Below are 25,468 nucleotides of genomic sequence, written 5' to 3'. Positions count from 1 at the left end.
AAAGCATTGCCTGATAGTCTACATACAAAAATAAATGATTAGTTTAATATTTGTATTGAAAAGCTGATTCGATCATGGATCAGTGGATGGTACTGATCAAAAAGGACGCTTAAATACCATGTTAAACTTCTGTTCACAGTAGAAGCACAAAGTTAAAATGGTTATCTCAAGATAAAAGAGACGATTTAATCATGATTATGAGATAAGGGCCGTAAGACATGGAGAAATTGAGTCTCTGTATGATTCATTGAAATGTCAGAAAGTCCCACCTGCCGCCATCGTACACTGCCACAAAGTTGCGCTTGCACTCGTTGGAATTGGCCATCTCATAGTCGAGGAAACGCAGGTAGATCTGTCCAAGAGACGGAGAGGAGAGGAAACACAAGGAGGAGAAGAAGAGATTAATTGAGGGGGAAATTGAAGGAGGTGACAACACACTGGAAAGACATGAACAAAACGAAAGAGAGAGAGAAGAAGAGAGGGATTTCAGCTCCTTCCTATTATGGCCTGTGCATTTCACTCATTATCCCAGTGCCTGATATAGCAGCTCTTTAATGAAATGAGACTGACAGACTGCAGCTTGTACAAAGTCATTACACACGCATATCAAATGAGAACTCGTAGGCAGACAGAGTCTATTAGCTTTGAAGTCATTATTCATATTTGTTGAGATTAACCATTACACAAAAAACCTACACCCTCGTTCAACTTTACGTAAAAGTGGGACATTTTCACCACATGCTTTGGATATTCGGGGGAGAAAGTGTGCACGGACCCAAACAGCCCCCTTGCTGTTCCCTCTGACCCTGCATGTTCCAGTGGCCTCGGCATCCTTGCTTGTCACTCATTCATCAGGCCAAGATCACCCAATCACAGCCACGGTTCCGGTCGGCTGTGCACAGCGCTCGCCGTCATTACGGGTTAATGAGCGGCCCACTCCCGAAGTGTGACTGGGAAATGTGGCGCTTTAAATGCACAAAGACAAGAGCCGCAGATGGAGCACGATAATGGACCGCGCAACGTCGACTCCAAAATGACGGGCGAAATGGATCGAAGGGTGAAAACAACCTCGCCAATTCCACTGAGGTCTCCTCCTGGTGTCAATACTATTCCATCGAATTAAAAAATTGGTCTTGTAGTGCCACTATGTCGGCTAAATTAGCTCCGTCACAGGAAACAGGGCATTTTGTTTTGTCTCGCTGAGATAGTGGATTGAAATACTGTCCAGTGTCATGGCAGAGATGGATACACACATGTATAAACTATTCACAGGGAAAATCTGCCTTTCATAAACTTAATTTGTGCCCCAGGATTCATGGGCTTGTATGGATATTACTGTGCTGATCCCTGCAGGGAGGGCAAGAAGATTGAAGAGGCTCAGAGGACATTTTTTAGCTCATGTCACCGGGGAGTGCTTTGGTTTCCAGTACTGCGCCTTTAAATGTGATGGGGAGCTCAAGATGGTGCATACTTAAGTGTCCAAAATCATTTTTCTTAGTAAAGTGGATTAATTCAAAGAAACAGAGACTAGATCAGTGAGTTGAGAGCAAAGTGGAGTTGTCACTATATATGACTTAGATATGATCCCTGACTAAATATCTCAATACCAATACTGAAATGATACCCTGGCTAAAACATCAGAAAAAAGATATTGCAACAGGTAGAATCTAAACTGCTTTTTACAGAGTGTATTTAATTTGCCACAGTTACTAGTGTGCAGACCAAGGATGTGTATTGAAATTGAAAATAATTGGATCGAGGTCATAATATTATTAAATGTTTTTATTCTTTATTTTTGCTAAGAGAAATTAAATAGTGTTTAAGAACTTATTACACCTCAAGGGCTGAGATTTAAATTATATTCATATTTCGTACCAATAGAAATAATTCAAATAACAGAAAGAGTTATTGACAAAGCTGTTGATGCCATGATTCTCATTAACAGTAATGATTGAGTTTAATTTGATCATTCATGAGGAGAGTTATTGATCTGTATAGATGTGAATGTTACAGCTTGTAAGTGATTGTCAAGATAGTCTGAACATGTTATTTATCATATTCGTTAAAGGTCAGAATATCTGCCTGGGAGATGCTTTGCCGAGATGGAGGTGTCGCCTCACTCGGTTTACTCAGGTTTCAAATATATTTTCCATGCTTTGTCGTGTATTAGGATTTAGGGAAAAGTAGCTGCTGTGGGTGAATGCTGTTTGAAAGTGGCACATGACCAAAGAAGTTAATGTGAAATTATAAATCAAGGTTAAGGTTGTGGTTAGGTGCTCTCCACCAAATTTCCCTCCATTTGTGTTAAAGTTCAAGAAGCAAGTAATTGGAAAAAGTACCAATGATTATGTTAATTAGGACACTTGGCCCCGTCATTCCATTGAAGCCAAATTAGACATGGAGGTTTGTACCAAGAGTGCATTAAATGCAGTAGTCTGTAACCAATAAAAGCGAATTCAATCAGGGGGGACTAATTATAAATAGAAAAACATTGTTGATAAAACACTTCGTTTTTTAATAGACTTCATTCGGTGCTAATGGCTGATAAAAGTAATGAAATTACCTTCATTACTGAGCACTATCCCCCATCATGACCATCATAACTGAATGCTGCAGGAGTCATGAAGCGGGAGGTGCACAGACATTCATGGTTCTCTGAGTAGGAATCGTACTGACATTTAGTTTTTAGAGTCTCCAGCCAACATCAGGTCAAAACTGATTTTTTTGTGCATTCATGTTATAATTATGACAATTATGACATAGCTGATCCCTTAACTAATTATCAGGTTAACATTAAATTCTGCTCCCCAGAAGTGAAGCCTGGTGGCTGGCTGCAGTATAGCTCAAAAACCCAGCCTCCTTAATGTTATAATGCTTTGGCAAAAGTAAAAGTACACGTTAGAGGATTTTTTGTCACAGATTGTTTCTGTCATTCGAAGGGAGTTGTTGTCACGTTGATGTTTGTTCGAGTGTTTCGGTAAATTCGATTTTAATTAGGTATTTGGACCTCGATACTGCGTCTCATGATCACTACGGCAGAAACACTCAAGATGGCAGTGCTTGTATCCCAGATGTTTCATCTTCATTTCTGAAAAGCGAGAGGAAGTGGAGTGCTAATAGTTGCAGGCTATAGAACAAAGTAAAAGGAGCCTTTTCAATTATCGCTACATCGGCAGAGTAACACTGATATAAGAAAAAAGCCTTTCCATCATGTTGCCACCCACACGCACCTTTATATGCTTTAAAATCACATCCCTATTAATAACCACAATCTTTCATCCCTGTGATATCTCTTCCATTCACTAAAGCAATACCTCAAACACGTGGCTGGGTAGGTGTTAAAGAACGCTTTGTATCTCTCTGTGAGTTACAGCAACAGATACAAAAGCTTTAGAGGTCTTTCTTTCTTTTTACAGCTTCCATTGATGAAGTCCTCTAACTGACCGGGCGATGAAGAAAATTCGGAGTGCAGATGGCATCTCAAAGCCACGTGACGGCAATGGATCAGATAGATACAATCACCAATTTGTAAGGCGTGAGATTGGCCACAGCAGTAAAATAGCCCGTTTCGTCATTGATTCCGCGGCGTCTAATAATGGCTCAGAATCCATCACTGACTGCCGGAGAATATGTTCTCACTGTTCTCTGTTAAAAAAGGCGCCTGTAACAGCGTCCGCGCTTGTTCATTACGGTCCGAATTAAGGTCCATGTTTGAGCCATAACCACCGGGGAAAAAGAAACAGGAGGTGTCAGGCAGTGGTCGGGGGGGTGACTGACCCTTATGAGTCCAAATGAGGGAGGTGAAAAATATTTTCCTCTCCAGCTAACAACAGTCAGCTAGACTCGGACAGCTGTCCAAACAGGACAGAGGAGGAATACTACTAGAAAAACAGAGTGCAGTTGACAAGAGGTGTAATTATGACAAACTTAGAATCCAATTATATTTGTTAAAGCATCAATTATGCCTTTATCTTCCCTGACGTGTTATCTTTAAATGGGAAATTGCTGCCACCGGCTGCATGTTGTTTTTTTGCATTACTTACAAACCAGTGAACCTATTTTTGTTCTTTCTGAGAAATCTCTCTGTAAAGCTGTCATCAAAATGACACATGGAAATGAAAAGCGATCACGTTATGGCATTAAAATTGGTGCAGTGCTGTCACTTCTGGCAACAACACACGGTCATTATTGCTTACTTGCAGGTACACCTTTCACTCAGTCCTCAACTCTCATGCCGCCCCTTCTCTGCCATCTGCCGCCTCACCCCTCAACTCCCTCTCTATACATTCAGACCTCCAATAAAATGCATTATTAAGTACATCTTTCCCATTTTTTCCTCCTCCTCTGTCCCCCTCTCCTCGGCTCTTCCTCTCTGGAGCTCTCCGGTGCAGTCTAATTAGAGCCTCCGGTATAGGATATCATTATCTCTCTGCTGTTTCTGGCACACTGGGTACAGTGCAGCACTGTATCAGCATCGGGAAATGAAAGCCTTGCCCTGCATGCATGCACACGCAGTGATGGAGAGATGGTGGCGGTGGGTGGGGTGTGGGGGGGGGCATCATGTGCATCTCCTTCACTGCAGTAACATGTGAGCATAAACGGCTTAGACAGAAAGAAGAAGTGAGGAGCCAGAGGAGACAAAGGGAGATGCTGTAAGTTTTATACATTTTATGTGTAACTGGGTGTGAGCGCCGGTGACGGGGGTATAAAGCTCCGGGCCTCTGTGTAATAGATAAAAAATGTATTTGCTGCCTTGTCCATCAGTGTCAATGACTGTCAGCCTTTGCCCCATGACTCGCCTTGTGAGGCGCTCCTGCAGGGCCAAATATGACACTGATTCAGACCAGGTGAAATACATCATCACCCTGCTGGGCTCAGTCACTCTTTTGCTCTTTCATGCACAGACCCCGGCCTCGGCTTCACACGCATGGATTCAAGAATGTGCCACAAAACTGACTTATGGCCCCCTTTGGCACAGAAGCATCAATGTATTGGCTGACTTGTTCACTTTACTTCTACTGAGCTCAGACAGCAGGAGTTTCAGGCTGATTTAAACCCCATCGGAGGAGAAATGTGGTCTGGAACCTTGGTCAGTGCTGATGTTCGGCTACAGAGCCATTCTCCAACCTCCTGAGCTGCCTGCAGAATCATCTGGGCCACACTGGAAGAATAAATACAACCTGTGTTGACCGTGTCTTTCAGAACATATCCTCATCACCCTTTTGCTTTTGCTGATTGACGTTAGAGCAAGTTGTCCCTCCACACCACTCTTCATTCTGTTTACGTCTGCTTCCCCATGAGGTCACTTGAGAGGCGTGAGGTGGTGCATCGCTGCCTCTGGAGCAATAATCTAAGTTATATTCTGCAGTGTGTATATGTGCCATTATTTTATAATCTTGTATTGTGTGTGTGTTTGCATTTATAGCAAAGAATATCTGTGAAAACTCTCCTTATGTTTAGAATGACACTTGTGGGACTGGGGAATCTGTGCAGCTTTTTTGGGGGGTCAATAATTGAAGTGGATATTCCCTGTTCAATAGTAAATATTTTGTATAGCTTCACAAGAGTGCTAATGATAATGTTTGTAGGTGGGCGACAGAATTGTACAGTTCCTGTGGCCTTGGGGCTTAAAGCAGCTGAATCTGAAGGACATTTCTGAATAATAAAAGGTTAAATAGACCTTTTATTCCAGGGGCTTCAGTAGGAAATATGCAACCCAAGAATATGCCAGATAAGAGCAACTGCCATGCCCATGAATCACAGGCCCCTCCAATATTATCAGCCGGTCATATCATAAACCAGTGTGAGGGTGTGTGTGTGTGTGTGTATACAGTAAAAGAGCTTGCAGCACAATATGAAAAAGCAGCGTGAAAACCAAATAAATGTTTCCATCTGGGACCAAACACAGTTCAACAGCTTCACTAATGTATAATGAGTTTAAAAACATCTCCATGGTGGCCACAAATAGGAAAGGATAACATCTTGTAGCATTAACAGGCGCTGAAATAGTGAAACAAATAGTGACACGGTTCAGCTGCACAGCTTTATCTCATACTTGGGGGTAATGGCACGATGCATACATTTAGACAAATAGGTCCCATAATGAAAAACTATACAAAAGTCGATATTTTATTAGGATTGACGTCTTACTACTGGCACCACTTGATTTGTGAGGTGTACCGTTGGCTGTTTGGTTGATTGAAGCCTGATACACAAGCTTCTGACGTCATGTTGCTTGCCGACGCCATAGGATGACCCTAGAAGGATCCGGCCTTTCCAAGCTTTCATTTCTCTGGGATGGAAGAATGCATTGGTCTGCTGCATTTGTCAGAGCCTTCGAAACGGGACAGCCTAGTCGTGCTGAAATGAAGCAATCGGCCTTCAAATGCATCCTCCAAACGGTGCAGCCCCAGATTTCTGGAATTAGTGGATAGATATTCACACTTTATGCTAAAAATATCGAAGTAAAAGGCCGAGGATACCTCTACATTTACTGGCACAGAATCATGAATGTGGCCAAACCTTTTAAATCCTCAGTTAACAGCTTCATAATACTTCCTGTCCTTGGAAGAATTGTTCGAACCATAAAAGTCAAAGTAAAAATGTGTCTTATTTTGCTAAATTAAATGCACCCAGCAGAGGGCTAACAGCATTTAACCACTGGATTTACTGCAGCCATGTACTGCACTGTGTGTGTGTGTGTGTATGTGCACGTATATGATGGAGTCGTACAGTATAGACTCATGGAAAGTTATGGCATTTATAAAGTTGCCTTTTCCTGCTCTGCTGCTCTACCCTTGGGGAAACTTTTAATCCCGTCAAGTTAATGCAGCACAGGTACCTCTGGTAGATAAGGAAGAGTGTCTCATATGTATAAGATGTAGGGAAGGTATGTGTGTGCGTGTATGTGTGTGCGTGCATGTCTGTTTTTGTGTATGCATGCAGGGAAGCATGGCGAACACTGGAAGAGAAAACAAATACGGGTGGTGGAAGGCCTTAGGGTCAAACTGCATGGCAACACTATTTCATCAGCACAAGCCGCCCTCTCTCCGTCTGCCTGGTCTGCAACCACTCCCTCTCCTCTCTCTCCCTCTATCTTCCATCCCTCCATTCCTCTTGGCAACAGCTTGCTGATTAAAAAAATGGACCTGACTCCAAGTAAACCCTTCTGCATATCTGTCTGACCCAAGCAGGGGAACAAGTCTCCCCACAGCCACAAGGACTCACATTGGGATCCTGCTGACAGCTACAGACAAACCCCCCCATGCAATATCAAAGCTTCCTGATGCAACCCGTGATCTCCCTGCATGTGTGGATGGATGTTGGACGGAAACAGCAAATTAATGAGGAAAAAAACAACACACCCATCCTCTGTAGAAGCTGAAGAGACACACGGTGTTTGTCAAAACGAACAAAAGTCTTACAGCATCTATTATCCTTCTTGATTTGCTTCCTGACGTAACTGCACTCTGCTGTCATCAACCCAGCTTGATGGGAGCACACAATTTCATTTCCATTTTATTTTATTTGACATTTCAACGTCCGCCTTGAAATCGAATAAACAGTGGGACGCGAGCGGAGCTTATGTCACTAACCTTGGAGCGTGGCGGAGCACGGATGTACCATTTGCAGTCGACGGCCTCGGCAGGGTCAGCCTTCCCGTCTCTGGTGATCTGATGAGACTCCACGATACCTTCTGGACCCACCATGTCATACTGACAGGCTGTAACAAACACAGAAAAACACACAAACACACACTGTCTCACAAATCTGACACACACACACAATATATATATATAACTGGAGGAAACAGTGTATAACCTTTATTGAGATGGAAAGAGTGTGAATGTAGAAGACAAAGAGAAAGGAAGAAACAGAGAAAGAAAGAGAGAGAGGAGGAGTATACCTACAGGGCAGAGGTGGGGGAACTCCCAAGTCTGCAAAGTCCGGATCTGAGGAGAGAGCAGAGGAGGGGATATTCATTTTTAATACACGATTACAAAATCAGGATTCTTCCACAGCGAGAAAAACAAGCAGGTGTGACATGGTACCGAGGAACTTCCCACAAAGAGCTGCTCTTCCTCCGGAATTATTTTGGGACCCATGAACGCTTTGCTACTCCTCTCTGGCACCGGCAAAAAAGAAGCTGTTACACAAACCATCTGTCATGCCCCCAAGTCAAAAAAAACTTGTGCTCATAGGACACAGGCTCCTGAGAGTGAGATGCTTTATTTCAGGCTTGTGACACATGCTTGTTGAACTCTATGGAGAATGCAGACTTCCCAAAATCAACCCTATTAATGTAAAAGTGTCGTTTTTCTTAAACTTAAACGAAAAATTGTTAATTTTCTATGTAAAACAAATTAAGAGAATGAGAATCCGCACTCTAAAAACACGTAAAATGACCCTCATTAGAGCCACAGTGGAGTCGACCAAATTTACCGGCAATTAAGACTTTGCAAGCAAATTTGGAGGACGAAGGTCAGACCTTAACGCTGCAGATGTTCTCTTGGGGGTTGAGTCCACACGGTAATCAGTAAAATGTTCAGCTGCGTGTCAGGGCAACTTTGACAGTGATTTGGTTTAATTGGCGTCAGTAGATTGAAGACACGAGGACCCAGAAGCGGTAATAAAATCACTGGTATGAATCAAAACCCTGTTAACCAGCTGAACACAGTTGTGGAGGAATCATATATCAAAGATGGAGGCATGAGTCCTGACAGTAAGGTCGATGTCACGTGCCAGCTGACTTGCTGATTTACAGAACGCATGATACGCTTCAGTCGCATTTAGCATAGAAAAGGGCAATATTACATTTCGATATGGGGGAGAGGGGCGACACAGCCGAAAAAAAGGATTTAAAAAGAGTTTCTGATTTGAAGTAAAATAGTGTAATAATCAGGTTCTCTTCATTAAAAGTGTGTTTGTATTTATGTTATTGTGTGATAAAGGATTTGTGCATTTTACTTGCATTTCTTGTAATTTGCAATATGTTTTAACTCATGGCAATTTGAGTCTTTGGCATATTTATAAACTGTATCCTCCGTACTTTATTTTTGGTATTTGTATATGTTATGATAATACGTATAATGACATAGCTGAATGGGGCCTCACCATACAAACTAAAAGTGCTACTGCAAGTTCTATCTTTGTTCTGTGTAACAGCATCAAAACAACACAGAACTCAAGCTTAACAGAGATTGATGAAAGAGCAGACATATTAAAAGTCCTCAACAAAGGTTTCAGAGAATTTTAGTAGACGGCTGGGGACTATGAATCTAATCCTCCACCAAACACACCGAGAACAAAAAGTTGAAGTTGAACAAAGCGGCGCTAAGTTTGTGTGTTTTTTTCGAGTGAATCGGATAAAGGAAGCGCATAAAGTTTTGAAAGTCAGCTTGAAGCCAAAAAGTTGAAAAGCAGTTCGTTCTGACTAATGTTGCAATAAATTTCATCAACAAGCAGCGGCCTTTCTGAGGTGTGTTCCCTCTGCTCGCTAGTGCGGCATCACGGTCTCCTCTCACATCTCCAGAGATTCACTATCACTGCAAAGACGACAGAATCTGACTCTTGAACTGTCTCCGCTGCTCTTTCACGACCGTTTCCGCACATGTGCTTTGTAGGGACGCTTTTGCGTGTCTGAGCCCCAGCTGAATATGAAACCACCTTTGAAACGGAGGAAGATTGCCATCAGAATTCACCTCAACAGAGACAAGGAAAATTGTTTTCTTGTTATGAGCACTCCTGTCACTTATCAAAAAGTGCAAATAGCTCAGCCACATTATCCAATACGATTGTGATGAAAACCAATTAAGTCGTCACAGGATAATTGTTCTTTGACTCATTTCTGAGCTCGCGTTCCAATATAACGGTGTCACATCGTCACTGATGCTGTGACGTACAGTTTTGTCTCTGAAATAATAAAAACTCCATGCTTCCATTTGACTCCAACCTACGAGCGGTTGTGCTTTCAAAGATACGCCATTAGCCAAGAGCCCCGGGGGTTGCATTCATTTGAGGACAGACCCTGAGGAAATAGGAAACAAAAAAAAAAAGGCCTCGCATAAAATCAGATTGTTCCTCTCCAAATCGAGACACGGCCGCCGCTGACTGAGCTCAGTGTGGAAAATGAGCTCTGATTGCGTGAACACCTTGTCTAAACGTCACTGTTTTTCTTTTTCTTTTCTGTCTGTGTGTATGCCCCTAATTTTCCCGTCTAGACATGAGTCAGAGCGCCGCTGTGCGTGCAATGGACAAGAGGAGCAAATCCCATGTACCTGGCAACGCTGCGTGAACATCAGATACAGAAAAGAAAAAAAAGATGAATGAAACGGTGGTTGGGGGGTGGGGGGAGAGGGAGGAAGGAGTACTCAGTGTGTTTGATGATGACATTCACTGAATAAAAACCAATAATCAAAGCAGAAAGATTCTTGGCCTGATTTCAGTTGTGTTGTCGTGGGACTTCAGAGGAGATGAACCTCAACCGTACAGTGAAGAGAAAAATACCTGTGACAAGTCGAGCCGGGCTGCAGAAAAGAAACCCTCTGTCATCGGAGCTGTCAACACCAAGCAGTAAAACATTTGTGTGAACTCAGAAACAGTGTAAACGAGCTTATGGTCGACTCAAGAGCTTCTCCGGAGGCTTTTACTCCGTTTCCCTCCTCGTTCACTGTTGCTTTCAACCAAGGCCCAAACGATCCGATTGATGAAGAGCTGAATGTCATCTCGTTTATAAATACGAGTGACTCCTCTAGTCTTGAACTTTTTTCTCTCTTTTGTGGGAAGTAATGATTTGTTCAAACAAAACCCAGCCCTCTCTGCCTCGCTAGGACCTTGTCTCCACAACTATTCCCATTAAAATAAATATATTTTATCGTTATTTAAACTAAAACTTAAACGAAACATTAATTAATCAACAAATCATTTCCGCTGTATATCTTTTAAAGCAGAGGTCTTCAACAGGGGGTCCGCGACCCCTAGGGGGTCCGTGGAGGTACTGCAGGGGGGGTCGCGAAATCTTCGGTTGATTAGACAATTTTTTAATTTTTTTAATAATTTTTTATTTTCGAACCAATTTTTTTCCACAAATTTAAATGTCTTAAAATACACATTAACATGCATCCAACATATTGTGAGGCTGATTTGACCCTCTGCCTGACAACCTTCATCCGTCCAAGATTAGATAAGTTGTGTGCTACCCATCAGGGTCCGACATCTCACTAATGTGGGAGTATGTGTGGCATCCACAGATAGCTTGAGGATTCAATGTCTCTTCTACATGTATGTTTAAAATAAATATAAATATAATATAAATATTACTTTAATAGCTCAGTGTTGTATGCAAGATGCATGTTTATAAATGGCAGTGGCATGGCCACCCTGTACCTTGCACATGTTTAAATTTAAAAACATGAATATATGAACCCGTGTAATATCTGAATAGTTTAGTATTGAATGCACAATAACAGGGTAGCTACATTTATACATGGCACTAGGCCCAGTTTATTATAAAACACAATTTTACACAATATATATAGTAGGGGGTCCCTGCTCCATCTCTCCATCAGTTTGGGGGTCCTTGGCCTGAAAAACGTTGAAGACCCCTGTTTTAAAGCAATAGACGCAAAACATTTTTGAAATGATCCACGATCCCCGTATTTAATAACATGATCAAAACCACTGGTCTTGGTCTTGGTCTTGCGCCGGTACACATGTCTCATATGATCAGAGTGCATGAACCAGTTCAGCTCCTCAGGGCCTCTGGTTTTCGTACCAGTAAGCTGTTACAAAGTGCAGGAGCAGAAACCTTTGGTGAGGCAACCTTTTTGCTTTTGTTCTCCAAGCTGCCGGAAGTGTGGAAATCTTTAAAGACACACTTAAAACCTTCAGTATCTCTTTTACCTGGTTTTCAGTTTGTACACATTATCTTACTGCATCTATTATGTTGTGGTTTTTTTTTTTATCTGCCTGTTAATATCAGTTTGTTTTCATCCTATATCATTAAGTTTTATTTCTTCTATTTATTGTACTGTTTGAAGTTTTTATGGCTTTTGATATTTTGGGAAATCTACAAATTTGCACTTTTATCGTTAGTATTTTTATTTGTTTTGTCTTGGCATTGCCTGTGAAGCACTTTGAGCTGCACTAAACTGTATAAACGGTGCTATAGCAAATACAGTCTGATTGATTGATCTGTCCAAAGCTCAGTTAAGCATTAAGACAGTTGACTTTTATTTTTTTTAACCTCTGGGCAGTACCATGCTCGCTTCTCGCACATGGATTTCTTTGTATTACTCTTGATCCATGTCTATGAATGTTGCCTTTATCAGAATGTAAACACGCTTGTGGTGGGCAGGTAGTCAGGCGGGGGAGCAGTCAGGCACGAGGGATGAGAAAATCAAAGTGGAAGAGACTTAATGAAACGGTGACCTTCAGGTCATCTGTGCTGGTTGCGTCAGAGATTTATGCTTTGGCATCTTTTACCCCCCACTGTCACAAGGCCAAGCAACCTCTGAGGAATGGCTACATGTGCATGCACACACACACACACACACACACACACACACACACACACACACACACACACACACACACACACACACACACACACACACACACACACACACACACACCCACACACACACACACACACCATCTTTTGATACAGGCTATTATTAACATTGGAACAAAGGTCCCACTAAGAGGCTGCTCGGCCTGTAAATGGCACTCCTGCCACCCTTGACCTTTTTAGTCTCAGGCTCCTGAATTTCAATCAGGCGGACTCCATCCCATCCGCCATCAATCACCGTCCTCTCCCTCTCTGACCTCCTTGATTATTCGATTCAATCAATTACATGGATTGATAAAATGATTGATGAACTGTATAAAGTGCATGTACTCTTCCCACAGCAGGTGATTTCGCCCTGTTATTAAGCCGGGATGCGTCGGGTGAGTCGCACCGGGTCATCTTTGGTGACAGATTCGCAATTCCAAAGGATGAATAACAACAATCGCACAAAATACTCGCCGCAGTAAACACGTATAGAAATGTAACCCCTGCTGTGCGTGGTTGGTGTAAAATGTGTTGTGGTCCTTGTGTGCTGCAGCTTCGCTCCGTTGCATTGTGTAAACGCCTCTGCCAGAGCGAGTTGAATTCAGAGCACATCCACACGTGGCCACACCCTCTCCCCTCTTCATAAAGCCCTACTAAGAGTGTAATCTTCTGGGGCTTACTGTATTTACCCTGCATGTGCAACATAGAAAATGCTCACTTTAAAGCACAAGACACAGACTTTAAGCTCCCCACCAACGGCGCTGTTCACGCACATATGGAGCCGCCTGAGGAGCATCATTCTCCAAAACGTAATCCCGACACAAATAGGAAAACTATACAGGCTCAGACCAAGTGCATTATGAATACAACCTTATTATTAAAGCATTGCCGGCGAAACTGCAGAGATTCTCAGATCGAGAACACAGTTCAGACAAATTCGGTGAAAGTGAAAACACAAGCAGCTTGTAAGTGAGAGCTCAAATTGTGCTCAACACATTGCTCCAAAAATATGTTAATGAAACCAGCAGTGGTGATTCACTTTGGCAGACAGACACAAAAATAGTCATTACATTACATTACATTATAGTGGCAAAAAAAAACTGAATCAGATGATGAGTAAGAGCTAATTAGCTCGGTTTAGTTGTATTGATGACCACTGTAATCTGTTGTAATAATTGCACAGTCACATAAGGCCCATTCAGACCTGCTATTAACATAAGTTTCAAGATCTGATCAACAGTGGACAGATCTGAGATCAGTTGTGAAAACACCAAAAGTTTCAAAGAATATGTTTTCATTTTGTGTCCATGTAAATGTCTGATTAAAATGTACTGCTGGTTTACTCCATGGACAGCAGTGAATGTTTATATACATAAAAACACATACATAAATAGCACATAACAATTTACAAAATATATTTGGTCTTTTTTTTATGAGTTACACTCAACCATTCTAAATTATACATTTTAACATTACTTTTTAATGTTCATTTAGTGAGCACCAGCTGTTGGTGAAAGTTTTTTTTTGAATAAACATCCCTAGTATGATATCATAAAAAGTTCATAGTAGAGCTGCACAGAGCACATTGATTCTCTCGGCCTCTCATGACTCTCCTCTCTCTCTCTCTCACACACAAACACATTGACAACGAGCCCCTCTGTCATAGTCAGACCGGCTAAAAACAAAACAACCTGGTCTTTGCGAACACAAACGATGCACACGTCGATTTGCATATAGAGCGAGGAAGTGAGATCCGATCACAAGTGGTCATAGGAGACGGATGTGGAGACGCATTCTAATGTCAGGTGTGAACTGACGTACTTAGAGCTGTCCCCTCGTGATTGGATCACTGGAGACTGAGGTTAACGCCGGGTCTGGAAAGGGCCTGAGTAATGTATCGCTCTTTAGAATTCAAACACAGCACTGTTTTATTGATGAGTCTCAATGCAGCTCATTTGGAATTGAACATTAGGCTTCACTGCCACATCTCTTTCAGTATGAGCTGCTGAGAGCCAATGTATGTAAAGCAGCATGTGAATACGGCTCATGGTAATCATTATGTGGCAACTCTCCAGGAAGCAAATGACACAAGCATGTGGAGTGCGTGCACGTACACACATAAGTGGCCCTCGACACACAAAAACCCTGAAATTTACCAATGGCCTCGTTTACTTTCCGCTGCTCGGCGGTGACATTTAAATAAATATCTGATTAATAATCTGCGCTAAAGTGGTTGATCAAGCTAATGAATGGCTGCCATTAATCACTGGGGGCCCAGGAGTGGAAGGAGGTTGAGAGACACACAGCGAAAGAGGTGGATAGAAAGGTAGAGAAGGGAAATATAGAATTGTTTCAGTTTGATGACTTCCAGCCATTTCAATCACAGCGAAAGAACACTTCTGGTAGAGGTGATTGTCGCTGTCATACTCTCACAGTTTTTTTTATTGACTGTGTTGTGTATCTGCGGCTTTAAATCAAGCCGTTAACCCGGCTTTCAGCTGCCAAAGCAAACATACACATTACATAGTGGACTATTCAGAGAACACTGCCAGAGAAAATAAAAAAGGCCATTGTGAAAAATCCTTTTTGATCAAACGGCGGCGTGCGAGATTAGCCATTTAGTTAATACCCGCTCGCCGGTGCTTTGTTGACCCCGCGGATGACAGCACTGCTCCACAGGACAGTGCCTGTGAAGAGAGGAGGCCACAGGATCTGCCGTCGGCTGATAGGATTCACCACACCCTGCATGGGTGTCATGGCCAGTGAGCTGGGCCTGTGCCCTGAACAGCGATTAGCGGCGACGTGCACCCCCGACGCCACGCCACGAGCAACGCCAGCTACACACCAACGCGCCCGCTAACAACTGCACCGAACTCATCACCACGGGGGAAAAGAGAGGGAATAAAAGGTTGTGTTTATGGTGCAAAAAGTGATAAATCCAGGCAAGGTTAAGTCTACTTTACAATCCAGCGCACAACCCGCCCTTGACCTCTATTCATCACAAAAGCCACCAATAATGAACACGCTGAATTCAAAGTGCCGCACTGTGATTCAGCGAGGCGAGCCTTCGAATGGGAAATTATCAGCGGGGGGGAAATAAAAAGCTACTAAATAATCCTCACCTTTACGTCAGCCGGCATTGTCCTTGAGCAAAGCACTTAGCCCCAGTGTGTTCTGGAGGAGGTGTACAGTATCCAGAAACATTGGTAAAAGAAGAGAGATCGTTTGTCAGGTGTGTCAGCATTCGGAGGACGGACAGTAGCAGCCATTCAGAGGCATATACGTTACAAAAAATGTGATCTCTGCCCTTGTGTGCGGACTGATGATGTGATACAGTATTGATCTCCATAAGGAAGGCAGTTATAGAAAAGCTCTCGAAGCGGATAGGGCTACAGCGTCGGACTCAAGGACACCTCAGCAGAGAACACGCGTGACTCTCAGGGTCATGTGGTTCATTTGTAAGCTCCACACACTCCAGCAGCCCTTCATCAACACATTATGTTTCTAAATGTGATTACCTGAACTGATTTTAAACTGTTTATCCATCGTCTTTAGCTTGAGGTTTGAACTGTTCATTCAATACCATTTGGCTGTCTACCTTCTATTGCTCAGGCGCTACAACTGACTCAGTGCGTAGATATATTTGTACTTTCAATGATATGTAGGAATATTTATTATATGTTTAGCAATTTCAACTCTAGCTAACAATTTGACTATTGTCAGGTTGTGGAAAAATGGATGTCCAAAGATGCACGACATGACTGCTCCCCGAAAAGTAAATCCAAAGCGTCTTTATCACTATTTAGGGGTGGCTGCTATAGCGGTAAAAACTCCTCCATTTCCGTGAATCGAATGTCGATCAAAATAAATAAAACATTACACGTCAAATTGATATTTCTGCAGTTTAGGTTAGTTCTTGAGTTTGGTTTTAAAAACTAGTTTGATTCTTTGAAAAGGGGTGAAACGTCATGATTGACAGCTGACACTGGTGGAATGGAGATGTCAGTGTCTGGGATATTTTGGTTTTAGCTACTTGATAACTAACTGGTTCTAATGCACTGTCCATTGCTCAGGTGTTCCAGCTGACTCAGAATGTGGATACATTTGTAATTTAAGTTGATGAGCTACTCTGCCCGTGTAGGGCACTAGTACCCCTTGTTGGCAATCACTGCTCTCATCCAGTGTAATCAGTAAATAATACACTGTATTGGGAAATTGTACTAATCTGATGTGATGGTGTATATTATGTGTGTTTTGTTCAATTACTTTCTTCATTAGTTTTGATGTTTCCAGCCCATTTAGCATATTGGTGTTGAAAGAGAAAACCTCTTAATTGTTAAATAATCTGTTGATTTGTCCGTTCATCATCCTCTGTCCACAAATCCCCCCCTTGTGGTGTGCTCTCATAGATAACACAGACGCTCGGTTCATTCTGCAGTAAGCTACTGCACATGCCACATCGAATACAAGCGTCCATGAAGATTCCTGCTTTGGGAGGACGGCAGGGAATTTGGTCTCTGGGATGGAGTTTCACTTCATTTTGCACATTTATTCACAGTGATGGATTTGAGAAATCTGTTTATGGCTTTGTGCCTGTGTGCACCCACATCTGTGTGTGTGTGGGAGTGTGTATTATTCCATTGATCAAGCTGTTAACTGCTCTCCTCCTTCTCTCCTCCTCCCTTCCTCCCAGAATGCCCCATGGAAACAATTACAAGGGCACAAAGCTGATACTGAAACTACTCTAGTATAGCACCTTTGTGAACAATGTCCCAAATCCTGTGTGTATCTATGGCTAAGCACTGTGTTGATGTAGGTGAGATGTGGAGGTTTCACTGCTTCATAGTTGTGTTGTTGTAGTAACAGCTTAAATCTGTTGTAAGACGATCATACCGTTAACTTTGAAAAGCATTTGTCTGCAATAACTAAAATCTGTCACTGCTCAGTGAGTTACCTGCAATATGGAATCAGGTACGAATTGCACATCACTGATTGAAGAAGTAATTTGATTACAATTTACTCTGCTGCAATTGCAGACCAAAGCATTAAATTGTTCTATGCTTTGCTTTCATTATTCAGCCAAAGGCAAAAGTTCCCCTTAAACAACTCCAACTCCTCTTTTTTAATCTAACACCAAACAGAAAACAAGACTTTATTGTCTAACAAAACCCACTCAAAGAAACAGAGCATCACTCAGATGAGTAACTATAATTTAATTAGTGACTTTTTAAGTGTAAAGTACTGAGGCAAAACAATGACATAATAAAGTGAAGTAAGTTCCTCAAAACTATAATTAGTTACAGTACTTGAGTATTTCCCATGACAGACAAATAAACACAAATACATTTGTGTGGGTGCCCAAGAAGCTCAGTCAAAACTCAGTTCAGATTTACCCTTCACACTATTCAAAGCTGTATCCACTGATCTTATGCTGAGTCCTGCCTGCCTGCAGAGGACGGTAAAACATTCATGGATGTTTTGATGGGTCACTACCATGATTGGGATTTTTCCTTGTGCTGATGATGGTTAGTGTGGCTGTGACAAGACAGGTCAATGTGTTTGTGTGAGTATGTGTGAATGAGAGAGAGACTTTCTTCCTTTCTTTCCTGCTTGCAACTGTGTATCCCTGTGCGCACTCGACTGTGTCACTGTGCACGCGTGTACGACACGTTGACGGCTCCAGCGAGAACCGATTCCTGATGGAGCAGTTAGTTGTCCCCAGGCATCACAGGTGCTTCTTTTCTAAGTGACGCCCACTGACAGACACATTCCATCCAGGTTCCATTTGGGCAACCATGCGATAAATCAACACAACATCCCGCTCCGCCACTCATTACCGCACACAGTGTCTGAAGGGGCAAAGGGGCCGAGCGAGAGAGAGATAAAGGGACATAAAGGGACAAAGCGACAGTTCTGCTGATTTGCCAACAATACCCCTCCCCAAGCCTCCCCCCCAAAGAAAAGGTAATTTGAGAGTCTGATTGCTTTCTTGAGATAGTGTTTCATTTCCCTGTAATAGAATTATGAGGTGCAGCAAAACCCTGTCTCTATTTTCAACGCATCCGTTGCAGGGGGCCCGGGGGGGAATCAAAGGCTCACACACTTTTCTAAGCCAACAATTGGCAACAATTTTATGATTTGACCCAGTGGGGTGATAAACCGCAGCCAAACACTCTTAAACTAACAAACAAGTTGCCCGGGTTAGCCCGGTAACAATTTTGGTGCCGTGGTTTACACGGTTTAAGATTAGGGAATATTACGATTTCAAAGTGAAATTGTGTTTCAGTATTAGCCTTAAAATAAACTCTCAATCAGCAAGCAGGGGAAAAATAAAAAGGGGGGAAACATCGCTTGTGGAGAGCGACTGGCAGGCAGAGAGAGATTATGACGGAGAGATTAAGAAACAGAGAGAAAGATTTAGATAAAGATTTCGGCATCTGAGCTCCACAGTTTCCTTTACTTTCGCAGCACCAAAGTGATTGACAAATTGTTGAAAAGCACCGTAATAGGATTTGCACTGCATTAAGAATATTACACCACCAGTGCAGCTGTGCAGCACAACAACAGCTCTGAAGGGACATGGCCATTACACCGGAGGCTGAGCAAACCTAAAAAGTACAACGGTTAACTGTCAGCTGAACTGGATACATTTCTAATATTCATGTTCCTTTGAGAACATAATCCCTACAACACATGGACGACTTCACACGCATTCCTAATATATTTTACTAGAAACTAAGCCGGCAGCATGAACTGTAGTTCACCGGGTGTTATTTAAAGAATGACACATTTTATTTGGGGATTAATCTAAAGAGATTTTCAACGCTGAATACATGAGAAAACAGAAAATGTTACCATCAATCAAGAATGGTACTTTTCGTATAGTAAAGATTGATATGAAATAATTAAATTAGACAGTGGCTTTGAAGAATGGCTTTTGAAATACAATTTTCTAACTTTAAAGACGGTATCACCTTAAATGTTGTGCACCAGTGGTGAATAAAAAGAGGAGTATTATAAGTTAATCATTGAGACCACAAGCAGAACTCATTCAACTGCACATGCTCCCAAAATGTACAGTCAGCATTTACAGGGGAGCTCAACGGAATATACACTTGAAAGACAGTTTACTAGCCACAAGGAGTTCTACTCAGCGTGTGAAATCACTTATATAAAGTCTTTGGTGTCTCCTAAAGAAGCTTCATTATGTCAACAAAATAAATAAAATTCCAATCACAGATTTGAAGTCTAATCAATTTGACCCAAAAGCCTGCAAACAAACTTGCAAGTTGAGGTTAGACAGATAAAGCATTTGGCCGGACAGGGAAGGTCTGTGGAAAATGTACTCATAGTTTATGAGAACTGCAGGATTCATGGTTTTTGGAGCTAAATGTCAGGATACAGTATATTGGCCTCTCCTGCACCAATTTTAAACATTTAAAGCCTTCTCTTGCAATTCAAAATGCAATGAAAAAGCACTTCTTTCATACTAAAGCATCCACCTGGAACAGCTGCTTTATGGAGTTTGACACCATATCCTATTGGGGCTAACTTCCTGCCTGTGGTTTGCAGCCTTGCAGGTCAACTAACAGTTCCCCTCTGGAGAAGATCTAGTGGCCTCGCTGTTTGAAAGTGCCATGAGCTATAATACCACTCCGACCTCTCCCTACGGCTTCTCTCCTCCTGATTCGATGCTAAGCTGTGACAAGACTTCAGCAACACCTCTAATGGCTCAAAACTAATAAGCGCCACACTCTCTCTTTACAAATGTCGGCAAGTTGCTGCCTTCTGTTGACACCGCTGAGATGCAGCTCCTTTTCATGCCCCAGGACTGGCCCCTGTGACCACACAAACACCACGGGCAGCCGGGCCAAGTGAGCATGACACGGGGAAAGATGAAGTGAAGCTGCTGGACCCTGATATGTACAAACCCACAAGCTTCGATCTTCTGTCTTCTTTATTTTGACCCCTGCCTGTTGGGACACACCAGGTGAAATTGGCTGAATCCCACTGGAAATATTCAGTGTGTTGTGTTACCCGTGTTCGGTCCGACTGAGTCTCTCTCTCCACTGAACCCAGCAGATACATTAAATCCATGCAGCTGCAAGGGGACCGATTCTTTTTCCTTCTTGTTTATTCAATCTGCTGTTTAAATCTGATCAGACTGAGCTGAATTAATTTGCTGTTTTACGTCATATTTTTTACATAATCATTGCTTCATAAAGGGTAAAAGTAGGTCTGATCAGTTTGAATTGGATTCAGTTGGATTCATTTCCTCTCTACAATATCGTAAGCTCGTAAAATCAGTTATATACCATACTCATTGTTCAAGGACTAAACCATCTGGCATCGCTGGCGCTGCTCTCCATCTTGCTCTTACCCTCCCTGACTCTCGCTGTTCAGTTTATTTCCAAAACACTTAAGCCTGCTAAATTTAGCCAACCAATGCATTAAGGCCATAACAAGCAGAAAAAATTATATATACACCCAAGTCCGCAAATTATTCTTGGGGATAATACAGGATGGAGTCACTGGCAGATAACTAGCACATCGGGTTTTCATATTCACCGGAACATTCATTTCATTGCATGATATTCTGATTTTTTTTAAATATTTCCCCGTATACATTTGAGTTTGTGTCAATTCTCCCAAAATGTCAGTTTGAGTATGAAATCGGATGAAATTGCCAGGTATGTAATCATCCAGTGTGATTAAACGTAATGATGGCAAATATCCAGCCTGAGGGCTTTTCCCTGCAGCATACAGTTGCATATTTTTCAAGCCTTGGCCATTACATCCAAATAAGTAAATGCAATCAACCGAGGAAGAGAGATGGGAGGGTGGGGGGCTGGAGGAGGGAGGGGTCATACTGCAGTCACATACTAATAGAAATTAAATCTGTATCTGCACACTGAAGACTGCATTTACACTCGCAAACTCAAGTTTTACTATTCCAAACAACTCCCAGCGGAGCAGACGAGGAGGTAATGGAGGGTGACCACAGTGTCGGATTGCATTATGCCAGCTATTGGGGAACAATTAAACAGCCAAGATGCCTGAACAGTGAAGTGAAATGAGACTTGCTTTAGAAATTCACACACTTAAGTGTTTCGTTAATTTGAACTCCTTGATTATTTCAGTTTTATAGCAACAGTGTTGACGCGTGGACAAATGAAGTCGGAACGCAATGAAAGGAAAATAACGTTTATCGTTTTTCAGCTTTCTTTCCTCATCCGGTGAAGAAGGTTCAAAGCAAAAGCACTCGAGCATTAAACAATCACATCACACTTGTAATAATACTGTATCTGTACTAACTGTCCACTGAGGGCTAACTCAACGTACTTACAATCTGTTCCTTCATCCTCAAGGATCTCTCTGACGAATCCTGCATTTGTATCTCAAGGTAGAATAAGTGCAGAGAGCGGAGAGGCTGCCTTAAAGCACTTATTACCCCAACTCACTGGACCAGAGGAGGTCAGAATGTTTGAGTACCTGTCAATTACTTTATCATAATGATCCAAATCTGAAAGCTCAGAACTTCTTCTGTACTTTTACAGTCACGGCTGCTCTGCTTTCATCAACCGCGACTTGCAGTTTCATTTATTGATGGTAGTGGAAGTCAGTGCACACCCACGTGCACACAAGCTTATAGAGATACTTTTCCTTGACAGCTTTAAATGTCTGGGGTTTTATGCAAGATGTGAGTGAGGATGATATTTGCTTTATAGCTTTGTAAGCACAAATTTGTTTTTACCATGAAGTGAGATAGGTAGACGGTAGATGTTGTTAAAAGCACAGCAGCTTAGGGACAACTACAGTGTCGTTTTTTTTGCAGGAGTTAGAGGAACAGATCAATACCTTCCTCATACACTGTGAGGCCAGTAAATATTAACTACTGCCTGCAGTGGCTTAGCCTGTACCTTAACATGAAGACTGGAAAGTGTGAGCCTGGTTCTGTCAAACCTAATGGGGTGCAGACATTTTCTGTAGTTTGCTTTTTTACGTATAAAGAAGTCAGCAGGAAAAGTCTGCAGCATTTAGTTGAGGGGACATAGGGGATATAAATTCCCACTGCGGGAACCAAACATATTTGTTTTCAGCACATCACAGCCGTCATCAGCTCCTTCTCTCTTGTGTGGCACCTAATTTTCATAATGAGATATTTGTATTCTTCTTTTTCTTTTCTGTTTCAGGTTGGTCGTATGTTAGAAATGTGATCGACAGCCCCACTTGCTCGGTGTGAATGCACCAGACATTGTCCTGTTGTATTCTCAAATGAGACATTCAGACATTCTCTGGACATTTTACTCGAGGGCAGGTAGGAAAATATCTGCAGATTGTCCATCAAGGCAACTGACCCAGGCTTTTGCTTTCTCACATGCTGCCTCTGTGGAAAATTTCGGGGGAGAATGTCTGGAGACCAGTGCACGTCTGCAAGCTGCACGAGTGAGCTTCAGAGGAGCTGGTTGTTTGATTCAGCCAGCGTTGCACACAGCCACGTGAGGTTTCCTTCAATTTCCAATCTTTAGCTTATTATTCACCATCAGACACGAGAGTGATATTGACTTCTGCTCACTGTCAGGCAAGAAAGCAAACAAACACATTTCCCAAAGTGTCGAACTGTTCCTTTAAATCAACAGCCTCCCAGTAGAGAAGACGAGAGATGTGTTCACCGCAACTAAAACAAGACAGCGAATGGAACCACTGTCTCACACAGACACAAATAGATTCCACACACGTAAATATCCTTCCACTCACCGCAGTGACATGTATGATTAAGTACTGGTTGGCACAGCAACAAATATCAGCATGCACACAACTATCAGCTGAAAACTACCTACAAACCACTGGGTCCATCCTTTCCTACTCACACACCAGTCTCCCCATCACCATGCTGCGAGGGGAAGAGCTGCCTCTCACACATCAGATTTCATTACACCCTCATCCCAGCATATGACCGATCACTGTCAGCACAGACAGATTTCATTGAGAGGTGAGGGAGATATGCGGTTGTTATGGTGTTGCGGTCAATCAAACCCTAGGTATCATCCCGCAGGACGAGGATGAAGGACGATGTGTTTATTTATATAGGCTGATCTGTGCGTATGTGATGAATACAAGCGTGAATATATTAGTCCCTGCATCTAATTATATGGCTGAATGTGTGCGTTTCCACACATGCCCGGCTGTAAGTGCCCAGATGTTCCATCTTGTCTCACTGTGTGCTGTTGATTGCTTTTATGACTGCTCTGACATAAAAGCCATATGTCAATCGGACACATCCTTATTGAGGGACTCATCGTTTCAGTCAGCCACGGAAATGCCTCCTAATAGGACGGCACTGCTGCCAGGCACAGCGCTGATGGAAGAGCACATGCAAGCTCTGTTTAGTGTTTTCAGTCCGACAATATGAGCACATAAAAAGCAAAGCCACCTCGTAAGATAATGAAAGGTTTGCTCCTTCTTCCTCAAGCAGTAAGAGATTGCTAGCGTAATGCATTGCATTCATACAGATAATGAATAGCCTACAGATATATGCAGGGGTTCAAGGTCTCATTTCTGCAATAACAAAGCCATTGATTTGAGTTTCTAAAGCCTCTAAAGGTCCTCTGTCCTGTTGAGAACCAGCACTCTAACTCCATGTAGATTAGGGAAAAGAACAAACATATATAATCTACCTGGAAATAAGTAAGTCAATCATTTTGATGTACATATCTCAAAAATCTTAACAGAAGCCATCACAGTGCAATTTTCATGAAGATCTGTTCTAGAATGTTCTCTCTGGATTAATTTCAAATTGATACGACGGTCTTCAATGAAAAGAAATGCCATGAGCAGATGATATCTCTAGCAATATAACACAATTGTCTTGTGTTGTTGTGTGACTGTAACACTTGAAGTGATGGAAGTCTCGGTCTCTCTGTGTCTCAGTTCATCACCAAAGTCCAAAAAGAAATATCTCCACAGCTGATTGCTGCATCACTCATATATTTGGTGGAGATATTCATGGTGCCGAAAGGATGAGTCCAAACAACTTTGGACATAATCTGACTTTTCTTGTAGCTCCACAACAAGGTTGATATTTGAGTGAAATGGTTCTACAGTTTGTCTGAATTTTTTTTAATTCTTGCAAATCTAATGACATGTGCATCAGCTGTGATTGTAGCAAAATGTTAGCATACCAAAGACAAACAGTGATGGACATGCTAAACAGGTAGATTATTGTCTTGTTTCCATATGGGATGACAGGAAGTAAAAATAAAGGAGTTGCTAGTGGTCTACAGGTAAGAGAAGCTAACACCCTCTCCATCCCACCAATTGCTTGTAGTGTGGACTTCCCCCGGCAGCAAGAAAACCAGATAGCTGCCAATGACTGTAAAATAGATTGTTAATAGTAAAGGAAAAGCTTTTGGAAAAATGGCTGACTCGTGAAGGTAGGACACTCGTGACATAATTTGGTGAAATATTTACCGATACACTTGATATTGACTTTAGGAAGCCAGGTATCAAGTGTCAAGAATTTTCTCCTTTCATCCTCAGCGGTAGCAGGAGCAGAACAGTCGGACTGAATCTATAATCAGTCAGAACCAAGGGCTCAGTGTGAGACTGCCCTTGAGGACTAATCTATATGTGTCCCCGGTGCTGAGGATGTCCCTGGGATGTAGCATCGCTGAGTCTGGATACTCAGAGGACTTAGGGGCTTGAGAGTTAGGGGCAAAGGTCTAACGATTGAATCGATGTGCTGCTTCTTCTGGATCTTATTCACATCCTGTTTGTTTTTGCTTTGATGTACCTCTTAATCACGATCCGTTTATAGGCAATATGACAGCCTGGAAGCCTGTTTCACACCAGACGATTGTTAACTGTTAACATTAGCAATGAGCTCTGTCTTTGTTACGTTTTTTACATTTTATC

At 42.3% G+C, this 25,468-nt stretch overlaps 1 protein-coding gene across 2 annotated transcripts in view; it reads right to left on the bottom strand.

Annotated features, from left to right (window-relative positions):
* neto1l (neuropilin (NRP) and tolloid (TLL)-like 1, like) overlaps positions 1–25,468 on the bottom strand; it is a 63,183-nt gene that overhangs the window by 12,480 nt on the left and 25,235 nt on the right. For both annotated transcript variants that reach the window (XM_061094129.1, XM_061094130.1), the window contains exons 5-7: positions 7,911–7,952; positions 7,596–7,723; positions 270–352 (exon numbers count right to left, since the gene is read on the bottom strand). In XM_061094129.1, the coding sequence (XP_060950112.1) occupies positions 270–352; positions 7,596–7,723; positions 7,911–7,952 (253 nt within the window). The remainder of the gene's footprint in view (positions 1–269; positions 353–7,595; positions 7,724–7,910; positions 7,953–25,468) is intronic.

This window comes from Limanda limanda, chromosome 20 (genome assembly GCF_963576545.1).
Source record: "Limanda limanda chromosome 20, fLimLim1.1, whole genome shotgun sequence".
NCBI classification, from domain to species: Eukaryota; Metazoa; Chordata; class Actinopteri; order Pleuronectiformes; family Pleuronectidae; genus Limanda; species Limanda limanda.
This window is presented reverse-complemented; position numbering and strand designations above follow the sequence as displayed.